Source organism: Alosa pseudoharengus, unplaced genomic scaffold (genome assembly GCF_046254945.1).
Source record: "Alosa pseudoharengus isolate Yale_2024_CS ecotype anadromous, Long Island Sound unplaced genomic scaffold, YU_APseudo_1.1 YU_APseudo_1.1_scf_14, whole genome shotgun sequence".
Lineage (NCBI taxonomy): Eukaryota > Metazoa > Chordata > Actinopteri > Clupeiformes > Clupeidae > Alosa > Alosa pseudoharengus.
Window position 1 is genome coordinate 32139205 of NW_027468609.1, and position 13943 is coordinate 32153147.

Genomic DNA, 13943 nt, shown 5'->3' on the forward strand with positions numbered 1-13943 from the left:
GACCAGGGTTCTGACATACTGTTTTTAAAAAATACACTAATAGTTATCCGAAGCAGTGACCTGCTGGCAGGACTCGGTTTGTGACACCAGCCAAAGGCATGATGGGAGATGGGAATTGTGTGCCAGCAGCGGACCGCAGGGAACAAAAAAAATCAGGGTTGTGGAAAATGGTGAGACATCAAACACACACAAACAGGTGCACCACTACACCTGGCTTAGCAATACATTGTTACTATTTTTAAAATGGATAAATTTGCACTGCTGGGAAGTCACCTTTGTTGTCTTTTTTCTGGGGTTGTGAGAAGGGAGACCTAAATGATAGTCCACCGACAAGTTTGTCAGAGTTTGGGTAAATATAACAGTACAACTCAAAGATCACATAATACAATGGCACATCCTGTTTTACCCCATCACCTCACTCTACACTGCAGAACTTCCAACACTACACCCAGTCTGCTAAATGAGTCTCTAAGTTTCAGGTCCTTTCTGGCACTCTACTGTAAAGTACACACAACATGTCCATTATAATTTTATTGTCTGGAAGGAAAAGAAAATTAGCATGGTTCTTTTAGAAAGGAGTGGAACACTAAAGTGTTTGATTTCCCAATGCTATGATCACAGCCAGATGCAGACATTTTAGAAATCTATTGTAAGATCTGGTTTTGTCCAATTACATTGTTGTCAATGAGGAAGTGCATTACTTTCAGTGGGCACACACCTGTTAACATGTCAACTCTCCAGTCTCTCTAACACAGCATCACAAAGAAGAAACAATTTCATTGTGTTAGTCTCTGTTCAGGTATAAGATCGTAACCAAAAAAAAAAAAAAAAAAAAAAAAAAAAAATCGGGACAGAAAAATATTGAGACACAAAGATGAAAAGGGGTTAATCTGTGGAGGCCATTCATTGACAGTTCTGTTGTTACAATATACTGCTCTTTTAAGTATGTATGTAAAAAATAAATCAAACACATGTCTTAAGTACATACTATGAATCAGAGTTGTGTATAGAGCGGTGTGGCTGTCAAACCAGCTGCACCAGCTATGTGTACAACAGGACTGAGATGCAGCCTATTGGTGTCTTGGGTTTGGGAGTGAGTAAGATGTATAGCGAATTATGAGGTGGAGTCAGAGGTGTGGCAGGGAGCAGTCTGATATGTCAGGAAGGTGAAGCAGGGAAGACAGGTGTGGCGTTCAACTCAATCGCAATGACGGTCACTCAGAACAAATGCACTTTGGAACATCTCATGCCATTTTTTGGGGATGTGGTTAGGAAGTGGGCTAAGAAAACATAACAAACCAACATCTGTGATGAAGTCTATCAAGCTTCCTAAACACCATAACAACCACAGATCACTTGAAGTACAGAAGTAAATGACAGCATCAGATTACACCTTCGGTCATTGAGAACATTACACTGCAAATTCAACTGGTGGTAGATTTTGGCAGCTTTTTTGACCATCGGCACTGCAAGATACTGGCCAGAGGACCAAGGAGAATGAATGGTTGATAACCAATGAAAACGCTTGTGACATTTTAGAATCCAAACATTAGGCTACTCTGCAAAATTGTACCATCCCCTCTCTCCCCATCATAATACCTTTGGTCTATCACAAAAAAAAAAATCCAGTTTTCTCACATCATAAATCTAGTCACAAGGTGGAACACCTTCCTTCCAAAACAAACAAATAACAAAACATGAAAACAAATACCCATACCCCATCACTTTTTTCCGTTCACGCCTTCTTCTTTATTAAAGTGTCAGTGTACTTCTTTTTACATACTTTTAAATAAACATAAACATTTTGTGACTCAAAGTGTATGTGTGTGTTTATTTGTCCGTGCTGAATTCACAAAAGGGCGTCTAAATGCCTGGGTGTGCCGATACTGATACTATTCAAGGAGGCGTCCACACCTCAGTCAATCCAAGTTCCTCTGGCCTTCTGCAGTTCATTCCAATGCAACAGCCAATAGAGGGCACTAGTAAAATGCTAAATCTGCCGTCTCGCATCACAGGTGTTAGATTCATTAGGTGTCTCCCTATGAACAGAGGGCAATGAAGATGAATCCTCCATTAGGACTGCTAAAATAAGTTATCTGTTTTGTGGAAAAAAACATTAACAAATGAAAATGAAGCAACCACCCAAAACAAAAACAGCTTGGAGCTGTGAAAGGTGAACCAACCGCCAGTTGCAGAAAACAGAAAGGACACTTCTTTTTAACTTGTCTAAGTTTGTTGTGTTATCTCACAAGAGTGTGTAAATAGGTATATGTATGTATGTATGTATGTGTGTGTGTGTGTGTGTGTGTGTGTGTCTGTCTGTTTTTGTGTTCCAGTCTGGGTAGCAGAACGCCATTGAACCAGCAGCAGCAGCAGGGGATGGCAGCATCGTTAGCGGAGAAGATCCACCTCAGAGTCTGTATCTCCAGTGAAGGTGTCCTCTCACCCTTCCTTCTCCCACCACCGTAACAGCGCCACCCAGCGTCCGCAGAGCCACCTGCCCTTCCCCGCTGGTTCACGGCAGACAGACGAGAGACACAGACAAGAGACAAGAAAGAAACGAGCGGGATGCTTTCCCTCCGCTTCCCTCCCCTCCTTCCTCTCAGCAGAGATCTGGCAGGCGAGGACAAGGTCCACAGACAGGCCCAACCCCGCAGCAGCGCTCCATCCGTACAGAGCCAGGGGGGGGGGGGGGGGGTCATGGGGAGGGAGGGGAGGGGTCATTTGGAAAAACAATGTTGTCTTCTCTCCAACAGAACTAAATATCAAAAGGCTCAGCCCACAGCCCTTGCCACCCCTCTTTCTTTCCTCTCTCTTTCTCCATCTCTGTGGGTGGCAGCCTTGCAACATGGCGGATCCGGGCATGCTGGGAAACGGGCGGGGTGCGGGGGGGGCTCAGCTGGCTGTAGCAGCACGGGCCATCAGGTCCTCCAGGGCTTTGTCCTGGTCGTTGTTGTGCACCAGCAGCACCTCTTTGATGGTGTCCCGCTCAAAGCCCATCTCCCCAAACCGAGACATGAGCTGGAGGAACTCCAAGGCCTGGGGCAGTAAGAACAGAAGGGGTAAGGGCCAGGAGACACACCAGAGACACGAGGGACAGCAACAGACAAATGGGGGAGAGACACAGCACAGAGATGAGAGGAAGCAATAGACAGATAAGAGAAAAAAGGATGCAAAGTGTACAAGAGAAAGTGAAAGAACGCCAAAATGAAAACAGAAAGCATTTCCAGACACACATCCAAACACATACTACCATGTATGCTTTTATAATGTATTGAAGTAAAGATTATGTACAGTATGTAAAGTAACAGTGTGAAATGAACGCAAAGCGGTACAAAATATAACTGCAGTTCACTCCTGTACATTCTCTCCGCAAAAATAAATCACGCTTGTCAATTTGTATCCATTTCCTATTCCATCCCCTACTCTTGCAACTTTTGTGTATGTAAATGAGTGTTTGCATGTGTGCGTTTACTTTTGTGTATAAGTGCTTCTCTGTGTTGACTTTTCACTTGTGAGTGTGTGTTTGGGGGTAATGGTGTGTGTGTGTGTGTGTGTGTGTGTGTGTGTGTGTGTGTGAACACAAAAAACAATGGTTCATGCCCACCAAGTTTTGCACTCCAATCTTTCAGTGTCCCGGAAATCAAAAATACTTAAAATCCGAAAGAAAAAAAAAACTAAACCTGACTGACTAAACCTATATGACGCTTCGCTGCGCAGCGGTCATAATTATGCCTGAGTGGAGAACTTATCTACAATTTATACAAGCCAAATAGACAAACGAAAGCGGTGTACAGGACATTCACAGAGGAGCAACACTTCTCCAAGAGAGGAGGTATTCCAGCATAGGGTCACACAGGCCAAAGAAAGATGCTGGTGCGATCATTGTGGAATAAAAGAGTTGTCTGTCAACGTTCCCGTTCTTCTGTGTGTGTGTGCATGCGTGCGTCTGTGCATGTGTGTGCGTGTGTGTGTGCATGTGTGTGTGTGTGTGTGTGTGTGTGTGTGTGTGTGTGTACCTTCTCCTCTGAACACTGGTACATCTCTAGACACTCTTCAACTGCGCTGGCATCAAAGCCTCGCTCACACAGACGGGTATGGATGAACAAGTAATCCAGCACCTGAGAAACAAGTAAAAAAAGATGTTGGTTTATAATGTATAACTTCATGAAAGATAACAAGTAGTACCACACAAATTAAAAGCTTGTTAGATTACATGTGATAGTCTACATTTCACCCATTACCCAAAAATGTATTTGCAAATATGAATGTGATGTATAAATTCACAATTTAACAGAATGCATCAACAACCATCTTGCATTATGTTCATCTAATATGTTGACAAGCTTGATTTGAAAGGACCCTTGCTATTGTTGTTTTGGCTGTTTTGCTATTAAGTAGAGACACTTTTGATAACTCTAGGATAAGTGGGACATTAACACAGCTTGTTCCCCTTTGTTTCAGGGCATTTCCGCTAATCTCTGTTAGCTCTAGTAAATGGGTCACGTCATTTCACAAGCGCGGTATATGTGTGAGGCTAAAGGGGAGGAATAAGGTCATTAAAAGTTGGTCAGTGACCAAAGTCTACATTCTAATATTGTGATAGATAGTCTGGCTGAAGATGAAGAAAATGCTTTTCAGTACAGAAAGATAACATAATGTCAATGCAAATAAAACATGAAAATTAACACTGCAACAGCCTTTTTCATACATGATTGTGATACAATCACAACTACACAGATGATTAAGCTCCTGTGCTACAGTGCAAAGTACAGCTACAACATAGCTTCTCTACTTAACAGCAGGCACTACAGGAATTATATAATGCTATTTTTTCCAGGACATGGTTAAATGTTATTGGAAATAACCAAGGTTTGCTGAACAACGTTTTAATGAAATCAATGTAAAGACCTGTAGGATATAGGCAGACACTGTGGATCCTTTCTCCACATATCAGCCACATAAAACTAAATGTGCTAAATTTCTGTAGAGTCAAAATCCTTTAAACTTACTTCAACCACCCAACCAACCTAACATACACCTGGCCTATAACTACCCGATTTGGTACCACTTTGAGGAATCATTTCATTGAATATTTCTGGATTCTCATTCTACGAAAGCACTGAGCTCATGGTGCCCACCTGCTCCACGTTCTGTCCCTGTCTCTGCATGGCTTTGATGACGCCCTCGTAGGAGTAGCCCATGCTCACGATGGTCTCCACACACTGGCGCTCGGCAGGGGACAGGCTCAGCAGGGCTCCCCCGCACGGCAGTGACCCTGGGGCCGGTCTAGACACGGGGACACACTGGGGCAAACAGAAGGAGAGGAGGGGTAGAAAAGATAAGGGCATGATGCATGAGAGGGGCATTTCTTCAAAGTGATCCTGAATTTGGACACATGGACAATAATATCTTCATGTCAGTGCTGTTATTTTTGTGTTTATATGCTTTTTTATACTTTGCTTATGTATCTGGAATGAGCTGAAGAAGAATTAAGGTCAGCCTGTTTTGAGAATCCCATTTTTTTTCATGATCCCACAACACAAAAATAATCATGTAATCATGGCGTCCTTGCATACACACACCTGCTTGGGCGTGCCATTGTTCTGCGTGTGCGTGTGCAGGTACGTGATTGGCTCCTGTGGGAGGGCGTTGTGGGAGTGGGATGATGGGACAGTCCTCTGCAGGGCGGGGGGGTTGCCATTGGTTACGCCGGGGCGCGGAGGGCCTGACATGTAGCCACTGTGGAAGGGGCTAGCGTCCGCGGGGGAGTCGCCCGGGTCGGAGAGCTTGGGGAAGGTGAGCGAGCGGATATTGCACGGCCGGTCGGGGTCCATGTGGCTAAACCCGCTGACACCCCCAGCCGCCACCCGCTCCAGGTCCAGCAGCGCCACCAGGCCATTGGGCTTGTGGTACAGGCCCGCTTTGGACTGCAGGGGTGGTGTGCAGCTGCGGCGCGGGTCCGGGGTGGGGGCGGGGGCAGGGGCAGGGGCAGGGGCAGGGGCAGGGGCAGGAGCTGGGGCGGGTGCATGGGGCTCAGTCTGAGGCTGGGCTTGTAGGATGCTCCTCAGCTCCTCCTTGTCGTCCAACGTTTTGAGCTCCAGCTTGTCGAAGGGGTCCTCCTCGCGCTCAAAGTCGGCCAGGTTGAGGCCATGGGAGGGGTGGGGCGGCTGGCTGGAGGCGTTGGGCGCGCCTATGCTGGGGGCTGGCAGCGGGGTGAGGATGGCGTTGTGGCTCAGGCCCGCCAGGACGGGGTTCAGCGCCGGGGGAGGCAGCTCATGCTCATCGGAGGGGCGGGCCCGCTTGCCACCGGCCAATCCACCATCAGAGTCCTGAGCAGAATTGACCTGGGCCTCCTGCTCGGATTGGCCGTTGGTAGCAGCTGCCGCCGCCGCTTCTGCTGCCTCCGCTTCTGCAGCGCGGGCGCGGGCAAGCTCCTCCCCCCAGCGCACAGTCCGCCTCTCCAGTGAGAAGTCATACTAATGAGGACAGACAGTCACAGACATGCATTTCATTAGACATGCTCAGGAGACAGACAGCCACACTATAAAGGTTTCCGAACACAAGCTTATGCTTGACATCCCACAACTCTATTAGCTGGGCCTTCCCCAAAGGAATTACTTGAGAAAAAGGGCTCTGCACAAAAGGACAAAAAAAAACAGAGAAAGACAGGCAGGCAACGCCAGAGGTACAGAGTTAAAGACACAAGGACAAAGTGAGGGAGGAAGACTTTACCTGCATGTCCGCCATGACCGTGCCGCAGTCAGGCAGACAGAATCCGATGGGAAGGCCCACTTTGGCTGGACAGCGGAACTTGTCATTGAGCCTGAATGGAACATCATCAAGGTAGCTGATGGGGCCTAGAGAATCAGGAGACAATACTTCATTTTATATCAATGAGTAATATTTGCCTCACTGCATTTTAGGCCTTGTTGATAGGATACTGTGTGAAATCATAATAACGCAATCAGATTACAGTTACAGGAAAGAAACACAAACCAATTAAGACTCTGACTGTGTTGGAGGGTATTTTACACAACATCATTTACTCAAATGTCTAAGTCTTCTCCCTCCGGGCAGCATAATTTCAAAACAAAGATCTTGTTTTTCCAACAAACAATTCCCAATGTGCAATGTTCCCAACGCTAATTCCCTCCAATCCCACGTGAGCCTCTTGTAGGCCCTTCTCCCTGCATGCCTGATCACAAGCCTAACTGAAGCCAAGTGTGACTTGAGACAGTCTGTCAATCACACCACGCTAACAATATTTTAATGATCTGAAACTGCTCTTTCTGTGACATTGTCTGGTACAGTTCTGTTATTAGGCTAAAAGCAAATTGATCACATATGATATGACCTGTGCAAGGACACTGAGGGAACAGGGCTTTGTATAAATTCCAGAAATGCAACACATACTGTTGCATGGGACTGCCGTTTGAAGCCTACAATAAATAAACAAGCCCTCAGTGTTTGAATGGCTTTATATCGCCATTTTCCATTCTCCACTTTCTTTTACATCCGACAGCACTGTTTGCCTTCCTCTTTTGCATAGGCTATTGCTTCCTTCCTTCCTTTCTTTGTAAATAACTTGGGTCATCTCTGCACACACCTTGCCTACATTACAACAGACATTTACACATGGCATGACGTGCTGTGCATTCAGTGATTAGGTCATTCCTGAATACAAACAACTAGCACTGTCTGACCATTTGCCTCAAGGAGTGGAATCTGGCTAAGGGGCAGTGGTGAAGGATTTCATCTAGCAATGTTGATCGTCTTTCCTCCAAATCAATAACAACAAGACAAAAGGCATGTAAGGTCGGCACACACAACTGTGGTTAATGATCCCAAAGCTAAGACTAAAAGTGCCTTGTTTCTGGTTGGGCTACTGATAAGGTCAAAGTTGAAGAAAGTGCAAGTCAGATTTGAAGATCGTCATTAACAACCCTGACCGTGTCTAATTCTTTCGGCTTTTAATGTTAACCAACTGTCAATATAAAACAACCATGATTATGTACTACTACTCTTCAAAGTATTGAGACTGCTTGCATTTCCCTTATTTAAGGCAGCACTCAAACTCCAAACTTTGCCTGAGTATTCTGTATTGAGTCACTATCACCATGAGCAGATGACTAACATTCCTCTGAAACATAAACAAAATAGATATAATACCGCATCTGTTTTCAATTCTGCACTACCCTGCAGAAAGTTGTGCAACACTATACACACAGTTAGGTCCATCTTATTCTTCAGATTTCATTGTCGCTGTAGATTCAGCCAAACTCACCGGTGTTGTAGGTATCTGTTCCAGACTTCCTCGCAGCCATTTAGAGAATCTGATATGGGGGTGGGGGTGGGGGGGCAAACCAACACAAAATTACACTGAGTGTTACATATTGTACTAAGATTGTACTAAGCAAAAACAACTTGTGTGACATATGTTACCTCTTAAGCACATTTATGTTTACTGTTTGTGTGTCACTCTACAAATCTGATGCCAGACCACAGCCCTCTGTCTCATGGGTGTTACTTATGCAAAGGATGTGGAGAACACCGTCATCATCATTTCTGCTACATAATTGAATGGGACTTGTTCCCAGCTTTCCATAACAAAATGACACCCACAGCCCGTCAAAAGACGGGTGTTAGTCACATGAACGCATGCCAAATGGAGGCGATCAAAAAACCAAAACCAAAACTAAAACCACAACAATCTCCCATCTTCCGCCACTAAATAAACAGCGTGCCAGTGTGAGGAAAGATTCTGCGTGTTTGTGGAGGCCCCCTTCATGTAGGATGGTAATCCAAACACTGCAGGATTCAAAGAAAAGTCTGCCTACTTAAAGTCACAAGGGACGAAGAACCAGTGATGAGAAATGGGTCCTCTGCAGTAGCCCATGTGACTTAGGTCAGGGCTATTTTTTTGGCAGGGAAATCAGATGAAAATCCCTCTGAAACAACCTTTTTGACTGATGGTTCCTTGTTTTGCATGAAAACATGTCAGGCAGGCCATTCAAATCCAAACACGCAGGGCATATCTTTTCATATTGCTCAATGCGGATGTGAATGAAGTTCTGCAGAATGATCACAGGTGAAATGGTACAACTTGACTTAGTAAATGTAAAAAAGGTGTAGGCCTAGGTGTAGGCAAGCATAATTCTAAATAATAATAATAATAATAATAAAACACAAAAAACATTTAAGAACACGCATTTTGGCACACTGTGCTTTATCATTCAAGTGTACTCAAGAAAAAGGTAAAGGGCAGATGTGCGGTAAACCGCAAGTCCCCAAGGAGAGAATGTTGTGTCATTAATAAGCATTACATTTCCAATAAATTAATCTTTTCTATGCTGAAAACACATCCCCAGAACTGCACTTCATACCAAGTATTCGGAAACAGATTAAGCAATCTTAAACTTATCTGTCCTACGGTTAAAGGGGCAACAGATTCATTACTGATAAATTGAAACCCTGCAGAAGACACGATGGGATTTTGACATTTGGTTTACTAGCACATTAATAATATACTGTATAACATACAATTGTGGTTACGTAATGTAAGTATGTGGTGAATTTCCTACACACTGGACACATTAACGCCTCGTAAACCAAGACTTGTCTGCTACAACATGGCAGATATGAAAAAGGGGAGAAATTGTATTCTTGAACAGAAATCCTAATGTTATCACAAACTATTCCCGGTGCACTTTTGATATTCCATGAATTCATCCAACGGGTTACGGTACGGTCCACAAGATACACGACTAGCTAGGTAAGCAAAGCAATAACATTAACGCTAACGTTACAGTACACGTTGTACTGTCTGTGTGAGACATCCTAGCTCCCCATTGAATCCATCAATTGTTAACGTAACTAACTATAGTATGTGAAAGCAAAGTGACTGTCAAAAGGCATAGCTTCCACCAATAGAGTGTAACGTCAATTACATTAGCTAAACACAGAGGGAAATTATAACGTTAACGTCATACAACTAACGCTAATGACGAAGCCATGAAATTAACAACGTGATATATATATATCGATATAGAATAATGTTAGAATAAGCAAAAACAACGTGAATCGGCGATATATAGAAGCTATATATCGATATATCTGTACGTTTTTATCATTCAATGCTAGCAAGTTTTCTGATTCGGTTTTTGTTAACGTAACGTTACTATCCCAAGTTAACGTTAACGTTACTTTGCAAATTAATAGTTTTACCATCAGGTACGTAATCTGCAGATTGTCGTTAACGACACAGATTTCTACCAACAAAAAAATTACCCATGACAGCTAAAAGTGAGAGAGTAATTTAACTTACTGATCCTTATTTACTCTTGCTACCTCTAACGTTGCATTAGCTAGCTTCTAGGTCTCCTAACTAACGTTTCACAACGGGCGGAGAGTTAACTGGCTAGCTAGCTAAGCAACAGAATAATGTCAACATGAGACATCAGGCAGATTACCAAGCTCAGTCAACGAACACTGTTTGCCGTGTTTGGGGGTTTCAATTTCTCACACGCTGTACATTTAAGGTAGTAGTGTTATCCAAAGGGAAACGCGTCTGACTGAACAAGCTAACAAGCTAATGGTAATAGTCTACAAGCTAACAAGCTAGTTTTACACCGCCCGAAGTACAGCGTATCTCGGCCTTGATGGCTTGATCCTTTCCTTCGCCACCGCCCCTCTGTGCTGTCACTAACGTTTATTATTCCAGTAACTGTCTTACCGATATCTGCTCCGTCTTGCTACTCCCAATAGTCTTGTCAGTTCTCTTCAAGAAGACACCAACTTTTCGAGTGTAATCGGTAAGAAGTTTTATTCAGACCAAAATGTATTTCCTGCTTCATCAGGGCACGCCATCTTGATTTGCCCATTTACCCCTCCTCTGGTTCCTGTATGACGACACATGTCCAATGACTGATGACAGCTTTGACCAACCCAGCAAGGACTCCCGTTAACGTCAACGACATGGGGGCCTTACCAAGGGCCCCACCGCCCTCTGCACATGGGAGGTGCACGAGCTGTTCTGTATCTATTTAGAAAGCTAAAAGGCAGAGGCCACGACAGACGACCTTATGGGTGAGATAAAAAATCAACCACAAGCTCAAACAAAGTTTGGCTGCAAAATTAGTTTTAAACTCGTGAAAACTAGTGCACTGAGAGAGTAGGCCTATGCCAAATAATTGGGAAAACAGCCATGATAAGATGTTGATAACATAAAATAAACCCTGTTAAACTTGAATGCATTTGTACATTTGCCCCAGTCATTAGTCTACCTGGTTTACCTTCAGGTGGCATCATTATTTCCCTTCCTGTGAAAGTTGGACGAGGTTATGCAATTTTAGATACTTAACTGTTTCTTCAAACTCTGTTAGATTCTGAATTCAATTGGTATTAACTCTAATCCAATGCTATACAGAATTAAAATCCTTGTAGCTTTACACATTCGACAAACTGTCAGTAGTTGCGTATCAGCAATGGCACACTGTAAAAAATAACATTACATCTTACTGCAGTAACACAAGTATACTTTACTTACTATAGGCTGACCTAGTGTTCTTACTAGAGTAACATTAGTAATGTGCCGAACTTGCATCAATGGGGTCTAAAACTTGAGATACACGAGTAAGCTTCACAACTCAGACCTGAGTAAACTGGACTCACGCAGTGCACACGCGCACAGTCAGCAGAGAGAGCATTCTGGATTCCACAGCCAACGGTCGGCAGTGTTACGGTGTGGCTGACTTTTGGGATGGGAGTGTAACGCAGCTTCACCAGTGACTTGCTCTGTCCGGTAAGTTTACAGTATGTATTAATGTGTCAAATGTTTACAGTATAGGTTGAACTAACAGCATTTGTGCAAAACTGTACATTCGGTTTCATTAACAGCTGGGGTAATGTTAAGTTCAACTTGCTAAGTGGCCGATAGTGCTATATGAGCTAGCTGCTAACAGTTTGCAGCTAACTGATAGCAGCTATGCGAGTTAACATTGCCTCAGACCATGCAGAGCAGAAAACAAATATTCTAGGTATTCAAGCCCTTTGATATTTTTTGTTATCGAAGTTATGAGGAAGTGGTGGCGCCTGGGGTCTAGAACTAGGCTGTATAAATTTGCCAATAGCAGTTGTCTTCATGAGCTCTTAATGAAGTTTAGTTCTAACGTTTCTCATGAGAAACGCTTGCTAGCATGCTAAGTTGATTCAAAACGTGTAAAGATTAAACTGTGTATGGTTTACGTCGATATTCCTACTGTATTGATAAAACAATTAGGATAATTGGACTCATAACCTTACTGACTGAGAAAGCCATGGTCTTTTATCTAAACTCTTTTGTTGTGATTTAGCAAGAGGACTTAGGTTGCAGTGTGTGGAATTTAAACGAATGTGCTGTTATTGAGGTGCAAAATGGCGTCATATAATTCCAACGTATGATTGACATTTTAAATTCTATTGTGATAAATGTACTAGGCCTGAAGCAATAGAGAAAATTCAGTTTAGCTTAACAGTATTAATTAGGTCTCTGGAGAAATAATTTAAATGAACATTTAATGTGATAAACTTAATCAGCTGTTTTAGTTAAACATGGCCAATAGATGCATATTGATAATAATTTTGCCCTCTTTTTCTTTTTGCAGTTGGAAAACTGAAAATGCAGAGCAATGAACTGGACATGTAAGTTGTGCTTGTTTGGATGTGAAGTCAGAGGTCAGTTGCTCAAACACTACAGATTGAAACATGGAGGTTACACCAGAATACGACCGAAAAAAACTGCAGAGGGTGGTGAAAACTGGCCAACGCATCACCGGTTCCTCACTCCCCTCCATCAAGGCCATCCAGGGCAAGTGATGCTTGCGTAAGGCGCGCAGCATCATCAAAGACTGTTCTCACCTCAACCACAGACTGTTCACCCCATTCCCCTCTGGGAGGCGTTACAGGTCTCTCTGCACCCGAACCAGCAGGTTCAGAGGAAGCTTCTTCCCTGCGGCTGTCACCCTACTGAACTCTAGCTCTGCATCCCGATGACAACCAACCAACTAAGCCCCCGCCCGATGCCTCCTTGCCTGTGCCTGTTGAGGTGTCCACCATGACCATGGAAACCTTGACGGGGGACACCCACCTCTATCCTGCACTACTCTATCCCACCCATAGTGTTCTATTTATTTACAAATGTACATACTGTAATTACACTTATACATGGCATTTTCTACTGCTCTTCATACTATTCATCCTGCACATACACGTTTTCTTACTACTGTTATAATGTTACTGTTTCTGCACTACAGTACTGTTACCACACTGCACATAGCTGTATACTGTACATATATGTCTATATGGTTCATACCGAATATCCATATTTATTCTGCTAATACACTGCACAAATTTATACCTAATTTATATTACTCTAAACCACCACCTGTAAACCAACTGTATACTGTTTACACCGCATATTTCTTATCCTGTCTATGCACCACCTGTCTTTGTATAATATCACATTGCATTTTTCTGCTTTTTTTGCACTTCTAGTTAGATGCAAACTGCATTTTGTTGTCTTTGTACTTGTACTCTGCAAAATGAAAATAAAGTTATCTAATCTAATAGTGCCAACTATTTGTGTACATTTTGCAAGTAAACTTTACTATCCAACATAAAGTACCCTTTACAACTCAAAGTAAGGGTAACTCATTTAACAATAGTAAATAAACTTTGTTTTTAAGTAAGCTTTACTCGAGGGCATGAAGTAAACTTTACTAGTTGGAAGTAAGTAACCAGAACTTTAAAGTCTTAAGTAAGGATAACTTCTTCTAAGTAAGCATTACTTGTAGACATCAAGTAAACATAACTTGGAAGAGAAAAGTTTTGTTTACTTAACTTATTTAAGGCAACGAGTTTCCACCCTTTTTTCAAGTAACCATTACTTATTATTTTTTACAGTG

The 13943-nt window shown here is 43.1% G+C and overlaps 1 protein-coding gene across 1 annotated transcript; it reads right to left on the reverse strand.

Moving 5' to 3' along the window:
* Positions 1–2697: 2697 nt before the first annotated feature.
* Positions 2698–10879, reverse strand: ubap1 (ubiquitin associated protein 1). The gene is made up of 7 exons (XM_076284690.1): positions 10736–10879; positions 8288–8336; positions 6736–6860; positions 5586–6479; positions 5142–5306; positions 4020–4121; positions 2698–3039 (listed from the first exon to the last, which is right to left on the reverse strand). The coding sequence occupies exons 2-7, from the start codon at positions 8325–8327 to the stop codon at positions 2896–2898; spliced, it is 1470 nt and encodes a 489-aa protein (XP_076140805.1). The 5' UTR covers positions 8328–8336; positions 10736–10879; the 3' UTR covers positions 2698–2895.
* Between the last annotated feature and the right edge of the window lie 3064 nt (positions 10880–13943).

Bases quoted from the DNA above. Each gene is read 5' to 3' on its own strand.
- ubap1 (XM_076284690.1), bottom strand. From the start codon at position 8,327: ATGGCTGCGAGGAAGTCTGGAACAGATACCTACAACACCG. The intron at 6,861-8,287 runs GTGAGTTTGGCT...CTGATTCTCTAG, and splicing joins AACAGATACCTACAACACCG to GCCCCATCAGCTACCTTGAT. The intron at 4,122-5,141 runs GTGGGCACCATG...CTTGTTTCTCAG, and splicing joins AGGGACAGAACGTGGAGCAG to GTGCTGGATTACTTGTTCAT.